The 8,840-nt window shown below is 35.3% G+C and overlaps 1 protein-coding gene across 3 annotated transcripts; it reads right to left on the bottom strand.

Annotated features, from left to right (window-relative positions):
* Positions 1-911: 911 nt before the first annotated feature.
* LOC103491478 (uncharacterized) lies at positions 912-8,217 on the bottom strand. 3 transcript variants are annotated; one of them, XM_008451445.3, is made up of 9 exons: positions 7,583-8,217; positions 5,821-5,931; positions 5,086-5,736; positions 4,098-4,177; positions 2,762-3,181; positions 2,584-2,667; positions 2,399-2,493; positions 2,197-2,273; positions 912-1,345 (listed from the first exon to the last, which is right to left on the bottom strand). In XM_008451445.3, the coding sequence occupies exons 1-8, from the start codon at positions 7,590-7,592 to the stop codon at positions 2,246-2,248; spliced, it is 1,479 nt and encodes a 492-aa protein (XP_008449667.1). In that variant the 5' UTR covers positions 7,593-8,217; the 3' UTR covers positions 912-1,345; positions 2,197-2,245. The 3 variants fall into 3 exon arrangements, with proteins under 3 accessions (XP_008449667.1, XP_008449665.1, XP_008449666.1); XM_008451443.3 differs by lacking the exon at positions 2,197-2,273; XM_008451444.3 differs by lacking the exons at positions 2,197-2,273; positions 7,583-8,217 and adding an exon at positions 6,332-6,610.
* Between the last annotated feature and the right edge of the window lie 623 nt (positions 8,218-8,840).

Consider the following 8,840-nt stretch of genomic DNA (forward strand, 5'->3'; position numbering starts at 1 on the left):
ACCATTCATTCAATGCCTTTGATTCTTCTCATGTTTCAATAATTCCTTAGTTTTATTGTAAAACTGAGCACTCAGTTCCCTTTTCTTTTTTTTCTTTTGTTGTATGAAATATGCTTATCAAACAAATTGAAAGGAATAAGGCTTGGGTTGGCCCCTCCAATTGCAAAGCCAACCCCCCACCCACATGATCCCCTAAAAAGCCTTTGCCTTTTATAAAATATCCCATTTTGTTCATAATTCATTCATCTCTTCAACTTTTTTCAATCCTTTTTTTTTTTCCTTAACCTGTAGCTGAGGTAATGTAATAAATGGTTCGTGTGATCGCGTGTTAGAACGTACTCGAGACAACAAACATCTCTCTTGATTGATTGAATACAACAATACATAGCAAGAATTGAGCAAAGTTTGAAGGGAAGTTCATGTGCCGGAACATGTAGAGATAGGACAATCACAATTACAACTTTCACAAGAAAAATCATACGTTTTTAATGATTATGATTGAGATCGAAACGAGATAGTTCCAATTCAAGTACTAACAATTTTGATGATTGAAGCTTTTTCTTAGACTGTTTTGGTTTGCATTGTCTCAGAACAGCATCATCACTAGAAGACAACATAACATAATTCAGAGAGAGAAATATGTGTGGCTGAGAAAATTTTCAGCAAATTCTTGGTAGATATAAGTGAGTTATTTTCATAATTAATGGGGTCTCTATGTTCTGCTACATATGTTATAACATGATAAAATAATATGGCAAGCAAATGTACAAAAAAAAACATAACAAATCTAACAAATGCATGTGTGGTTATGACATGTGATGAGTACCCCCTTAAGGAGAACAAATGAATAGCTAAAATATAAGATCTAACATGTTGTTAGGACTTCAAAACAGTTCCTTGAAACAAAAATATCGAGTCGGAAATGGACGGTGGAGTTATAATACATTGTAGATGCTTCTTTGTCAATCAAACAAAATTACAGAAGTACAAATCGACATGACCGGGATTCCGATAGGAAATCCATCATCCATAGACAGAAACAAAAAGGAGAGGATAGAAGATAGACTTCACTTCACCTTGTAGAATTTTCGTTGAAAAGACAGTTATAAATGGAGGCTTTGTACGTATACACAAGAGAGAAGGAGGAGAGGGAGAGAACCTGACAGCCAGAATCTGCCTAAAGTTTGCTGCAACTCACTAATATTACTACCCAATTTACAATAATTCCAATTTATGTACTCTATTCCCGAGATCTCGCTGAACTTCTACCATTGCTCAATCCAACGATGAACTGGTATCTTCAGCTTCGTCAACGGTGAAGCTGTATGGCATCTCCATTGCAGGCCTACATGACATGTGCTCTTGTTAATATTTAGCTCATTGAGAATCTTCAAGGAGATGCAATCAATGCTACAGTACAGGAATTATATGCATTATCCATCAATTTAAACCACATTATGGAAGTGTTTGGCCCACCAACTTCATAAGTTAAGTCGGTGTTAACTCAACTCCACCAACTTAAATAGTGTTGAAGTTTGCATATTTATTAAGAAACTCCCTCTTTCTTTCTCTGTTTCGCACATTTATCAACCAACTTCAACTAAACAACTTTGTACCCTTGGTCAAAACAGAAAGATAAAAGCACTCTGAGGTGGATCTAGTTGTTTGCCTGTTCTATATATGACACTTCAAAGTGGATCTTAAGGAAGGTCACATGCAACAGGTTGGCAACAAAAGCTTCCCAACTTTCCAAAGAGATTCGATTGTTTGGGACCTGGGGTTTAGGAAAATCTAGGTGCTATTTTTGTAAGACTTTTTGTCACTCAAATTAATTTGAGATAAGAACTCGCAAAGTGTGCCACCAAATCCATTTGAATTATCCATGCGGTCCTTAGTTCTAAGGAGTTCAAACACCAGATAACAGGATCCAAAACAACATATTCTTATTCCTAGAGGCTAGAGCAGTTGTTTTGGTCTCTATTTCATGCTATCTGAAGAGGCTAACGACCGTCTTGAATAAATTTTAAGAATGGCTAAGACGGTTTGGAAGTATATTCTGATGCCTTGCTATGAGAGAAACCAGATCAAAGATGGGAATGTCTTTGTTTTTTTCTCTCTCTTTCCTGTTCTTTTTTTTTTTTAACTTACACCAATTGGAACTCCTCTTTATAAAGTCACAAGCACATGGGAGGATACCTTGTCTTCACCTTCTACAGCATGTATTCCCATTCAATGAAAAACTTTCTTATTCCAGAAAAGAAACTTTCTGACCACTAGCAACAAAAAATTGATCAAACCATCATCAACATGATTTTTCGACACTCAATAAACGAGAAGCATTTGCAGATTCTACAAATGCACAATAGTTTGCTTGCTACTAACAGTTATTTGAGCTGACCTTCTAGTAAGATTTTTCCGCCCTGGTTTCTCAGAAAAGGATGCTTTTGCTGCATAGTCTGACCGAGGAAAATCCAGCTGACATCGATTTACAACCTTGATATATGAATAGGGAAAGTGTAAGCAACAAACCACAATACCACAATATTAAAAGATTATGCAGAACAGGAAACCGCTTGAACTCACAGCCAATTCATTTGATGGCGGGATCTTCCCTCTAACTGGATCACTACTTTCATTTATAGCCTTTTCTTCTCCGCTGAACATTTCCTACAACAGCACAAAAGGATTTGAAAATTATCAAAGTTGATCCTTGGGGGGAAATAATTTGAGAACGTACAATAAAAAGGTATGAAGTACAAACCTTTGGCATCTTTTTAGGATTATAGTCCAAATAACCACTCCTATAAAAACTCTTTGAGGCTACACTACCGTGGTTATGTAACTGCATCTCTGTCGGTTCACTAACAACTTTTGAAGAATAGGAGCCATGATTGTTGGAAACAGAATCAGATCTGCTTCTAGGAAAGTTATAGCTGGGGTTCATTTTGTGATCCCTTTTACTACTACTTGAAAATGTCAACCCACCAGATTCCTCATACACATTCAAGGGAGAGTTCTGGCGGGGAAAAGTATCAGTTTTGTTGTAATAATTGGAACCCTTCTTTAACTGGTAAACAGAATTCTTTTCCTGACTCTCAGGTCTACATGTAGTGCCGGCGGGAGCTGCCTCCTCCCTATATGAGTCTTGAGAACTCATATTTGAACTGTGCACTTCATACCTCTGTGGAGCAATCAAAGAGAGCAAGAAAAAATTAGGAGAAACTACCATCTTTTAAATCTTTTTATTTCATGATATCTTTGATATCAGATCACAGGTAATCATGAAAGATCAAAATCATCTCAAGTGCATTCCAGTTCATGTTAAATTATGATTTTAAATTGGAGCAGAATTTCAGACTTCATATTGAAGCACTAAAATACTAGTATTTCATCATTGATGCCGATAAGCGTTGCATGTCTAAATAAAAGCACAAGGGAGAGTAAACTCTATCATCAATCAAGTATTAAATCATTTAATAAGAACATCATTGCTTTCCTCATTTGTGTTTCCTTCCTTGCAAATGCTGTCAAAATATGAAACTTGAAAAGGCCACCCTTTAAAGCTAGCAGAATAACTACATAAATGAGAGTTATTTCAAATCTCAAGTTTGTCCAAGTGTATGGCTTGATTCTTCTAACTCGGGGCCTTGAATGTTTCTCCAACAACCGTCACAACTTGTAACCAATGAAGGTTGTGGGAATTTCCCTCTTGGAAGTGAACAAAATTTCTACCTTGTACAGTAACTTCTCCTCCCAGATTAAGAAAAAATTCATTATCTTCACTTCAAAATACACGGATGAAAGATCCAGAGCAAGAACACCAATGTGTGTATAGGCATGTACGTATATATCTATGGCTTAAATTGATTGCACAGTTGTCAGTGATCCTAAAATAAAAGCATATAAAAGAAACATTTTGGAGGAACTAGAGGAGATAGAATACGAGAAAGTAGCATAAGACAAAGCATCTGAGTTCCATACAGATCACATAGATCATCAAATTCCATACCATATTTTCACTCTTAATATTAGGGCCACATCAAATAAAAACCCATAATAAAACAACATACTAAGAAAGCTAATCAAGGTTCACTTACAGAGCCAACAGCTCTTTGTTTCTTCAATGTCAATATGTCTGGAGAACGAGGAAGTAGCTGATTTCCAACATAGTATGAATCTGTGAAGTATCCATAAAAAATGATGCTGAATGAAAGTTTGATGTAACAGAAATAAAAATCATAGGAGGTAAAATTCAGAAGAAAATAATATTATGAGACATGACAGATTCTGCATCGAAACGCTTAAACTAAGAGTTATCTCTACTGACAGACACACTGTAAGTTTAAGACAGAATCCATGATTACTACTTTAAAGTTTAAATATTACCCAGCATTCTACTATCTTCTGATCCTACACCCTCTTCCTATTTCTATCTCCGATATCCTCCACCCGGTACCCACCATCCTGCGTAGAACTGAATTGATTGCAATGTCACTGAATCTGTGATACTGATTATTCTTAGTGTCTCACTATAGAATCATCTTGAGTCTCACCACCACACACACACACACAAAAGGGAAAGAAGGAAAGGAAAAAGTGGACTCGTTATGTAGTTTTCAATTCACTTGAATTTATCCATGCTTTGTTTTCGCATGACAGGGACAAGGATTCAAATTGGTAGCTTGCCTCATAAATGCCTGTTCTTTAGATTTTAAATCTTCAGCAATCACTAGAATAAAGAAAAAGGTATCCACACTTCATCAATCGCAAACTAATCTTATTGAAGTTTTTTTGACTCCATCTACCATCAGAACTTAGAACCCTATCATCCATGACCAGTTTCACTCAAATAAAATACTAATTCAGAATAAAGGGGAGAAAAAAATGGGAAGAAAGGGAAAAGAAAAACCTTAATAATAGTGAACCAATTAATATTATTCGAGTGCATAAAATGGTAAATACAATTTTTATTAAGCATAACAAAGTAAAAACATTTTCATTTACAAGTGCAAACTCATGTGCCATAAAAAAAAAGACTACCGACAGAAACTAGGAACATACAACAAAATACATTTTAATGTTTACCATGGGTGGGACCTTTAGCAGGGGACTCAAATGCACCAGGAGGAAGTGGCTGGAATTCTACACCAAGAGGTGGACCATCCTCCCGATATTGCACACCTAACTGTCTCTTAACAGCAGTAATAGCAGCATTTTCAACTTCGCCCTTCACTTTTAAATAGCCAGATGGTTTATATCGCAGAGAGCTTAAAGCCTTTGGATTTGATGGTGGAATAGCACCCTCGTGTGTTAAATACCGAGAAACTTCTGTATCATATGGATTCTCACTTTGAGATAATAACCTATCTTTTAAAGAAGAGCTGCTTTCCGAAGATGTATTTTCCATATTACTAACATTTTCTGTATATTGACTCCTACGCTCAAGGACATTGTCTGTAGCTAGTTCATGTCCGTAGGGCTTTTGACTTTCAACTTCACGTGGATCAATATGCCAATAGTCTCCATTTTTCGTGCTACCACATGAATCTTGTGCAAGCCCACTGCCATGATCTTGAATGACACCACTTGAACGATCCTGTCGTACACTAGTATACGTATCACAAAATCTTTTATCTTTTAATCTTCTGTGGCAAAACCATCCAGATATTTGCTTTTCAGTCAAACCTAGCTCCTCTGAGAGCTGTGATTTCATTTCCTCTGTAGGATACTTATGTTCTGGAATGGGCATTATAAACTTTATCAGATTAAAGGGAAAACAAAGAATCTAGAGAACAAGTTGACAAGAGCATGTACTCTTACCATTATAGAACTTTTCTAAAGCAACTAACTGAGAAGGCGTCTTGAGCTTTCGTTTCTTGTTCTTCTCGGTAGAATCTTTGTTCTCCTCCGAATGCATAGCAGTACCCAACTCTGAATTCAAGAAAAAAAAATATTAAATCAATAAAAATCGGTCATAGAAGTGAAGGTCATGCATGGTTCCAAGTTCACATAGTGAAAAGCTACAAACAAGCCACAACTTCATTTGGTAGAGTTGAAGAATCATATAGACCATGTATAAACATCAAAGCACCAAAGATTTGAATGTTTTTATTTTCTTAGACATTGGTAATAGATGAATGTGGGATCATACGACATTAAAGCAATAAGCCTGTGCAAACACCACGATTTCATACTCGAGATACACTTACCATTTTGAATAAAAGATAAAGATGCCATTACAATTAACACATAATAACATGTCTTTGCATGATCGTATCAAATGTCAAATATACATCATTCGTATGTGATTCACGAGGTACAATCGATTGACCTTCAATTAAAGGACATGTAAGTGTCAGTGGAGAATTTGAAACGCAAATGGAAACTTGGCCATAGCCAACACCTTCATGCTGTGAGCATGAAAATTATCGTCCATTTGCCACTGAATAGCTTTCTCTTTTTTTTTTTTTCTTTTTTGCTGGAAACTGAAAATATATTAGAAAGGAGGAAGTAATAGCCCAAGGGCAAGGAGCTGTGAACAGACAATAGATATTCAACTAAATCTTTTGGCTAATTCCGATAATTGATGAATCATATATCCCAACACTCACGACTCACAAACGAAAGGTAAAGATAAAAATTGTAATACTTAGAGGAATCAAAGAGAGGCAATTGAGATAAAAGGGGAAGAAAGGAAGGGATCATGTTAAAGCAGATATACATGCACCATTTGCAATTAAATAAAAAGGATAAAGGAGAATGAGAACTGATTGGGTGTTCTACCATGCAATCTAATGGGAAAGAAACATTTTGCCTCAGTGACCACCATAACCACACCTAGCCAAGCTTTTGGCAGGACAACATTAAGCAACTGTCTGTTTGGTTGTTCGTTCAATTGATCAAATGTATTCTGAGTTTCTAAACTCAGTTGATACTACCATTACCATGGAATCAAAGTTATCGAACTAGAAAATGTCTAAAGTAGCCAACTATTAAATTAAACTTCTGAAAACGACAAACAAAACCCAAAAGAGAAAAAGGGAGTCAAACAGGATTGATCCCTCCTAGCCAAGCTTCTTGCAGGACAACACAAAGCATTTGAATGGAAATAAATCAACCCAGCATCAGATTTTCTATTTGGCTGTTCATCCGATTGATCCAACCAAGACTAAGTTCCAAACGAAACAAACCAGCAAACTCAAACTATTGCCACAGAACCAAAATTATGTACACAAGGATGGACACATCCCTAGAAGCAACCGTCTCTTAGAACTGATGAAAACGACAAACAAGACCCAAAAGAGAAAAAAGAAGGAATCAAACATCAAGGAAAGCAAACATGTAAAATCATCTGTTCAACTCAGTTCTATTGTTAACCAAACACCCATTTCGTCATTGCAGAAGAAAACTTCAGTCCAGGCAAACAAGATGAAATATCCCAACCCCAAAACAAAACCAAATCCAATTCCAGGGTTGTGAAACAAAACAAGAAGAAACCCACAATGAAGAAACAAAAACAGAACCGAACCAACGATTAGAACGATCTGAGAAGAAGAAGAAGAAGAAGAAGAAGAAGAAATACCTTCTTCCATGGCGAAAAAAATTCTTCGATTGCTTATCTCATCCACCCCTGTCTCTCTCCTCTACTCTGTCCTCCTACTGCTACGTTTTGGCATCTATTGACCCAAAAAGAGAAACCCATCTTGTTAAGAAGATTGAAGCATAAGACAATGTGAGATGGGTTGCATAAATTTCCTGTTTTTGGTTAATTAACACATAATTAAAACAAAACCCAAATAGAAAAATGGGAAATTTTAGGATGAAGGTGAAGAGACAGGCAAAAGGAAGAATTTCTCTTTGGAATTTGCGTATGGGGTTTGTTGTTGCAATAACTATTTACAGCTAAATTTTTTCTTTTGCTTAGAATTAAATCCAATTTTGGGTCTTTTGTCATGTATATCTCCTCCAATGTGATTCGTACGAGTATCTTCAGCAAACAAAGCAATTTTTTTAAAGGAAAAAAAATAGTGACGATAAATTATATCCACCCCCTCCCTTTTTCTTCAAGCACATCCAATTCCAAATTCCCAGTTTCTTCTAAAATTCATCTACTTGGGCTGGATTTTGCCTGTTCTTTGGGCTGTCTCCTCGTTTTTTCTTCTCATCACAATGCCTCAGCTTCAAATTCAAAAACGTTTAATTTTAGTTTTTCTTTAATATTTTCTTTTCAGTTGGTGGGTTCATATTTTTCGTTTTCTTTAAGCTTTTTTCTTCCAACTTTCTGCTTTCTCAAACTGTACAATCAGTAATGCACATATCATTGCTTTTTTAGCGCAAATAACAAACTTACCATAATCTATAAGTTTTAGTATACTATTACATATTATTTTAAAAAACTTGGTAGAATCAAAGTTTCATTTCTTTACCCATATTTTCGGTGATCGACGTCGACATGTATACTTTTACGAAAAGGTGTTAGTTCTCATAGATGGAAACATTCGAAGATTATTTCGGACAACTTTTTCGAAATATATTCTTTTTGTTCTAAAAGTTGTCGATTCATTTTTAACTTTCTTAAATGTATCAATTTATATCATCTTCCATATTTCGTTCTATCAATATCGCCTAAAATTTATAATTTGAGTAAATTAAATTTTTATATTTTATAATTCAATCAATTTAGACTATTTATTGTAATTATATTTAAAAATCATTTGTACTTTTATTCTAAAACATTGATGCATTTTTTTACAAATTAGATGGTTAGAATAGATGGATTTGAGATTCCCATATGAAAGTATAAATACAGAGTATAGATCGATTCATTTATGAAAAATATG

This window comes from Cucumis melo, chromosome 5, assembly GCF_025177605.1.
Source record: "Cucumis melo cultivar AY chromosome 5, USDA_Cmelo_AY_1.0, whole genome shotgun sequence".
Classification (NCBI taxonomy): Eukaryota; Viridiplantae; Streptophyta; class Magnoliopsida; order Cucurbitales; family Cucurbitaceae; genus Cucumis; species Cucumis melo.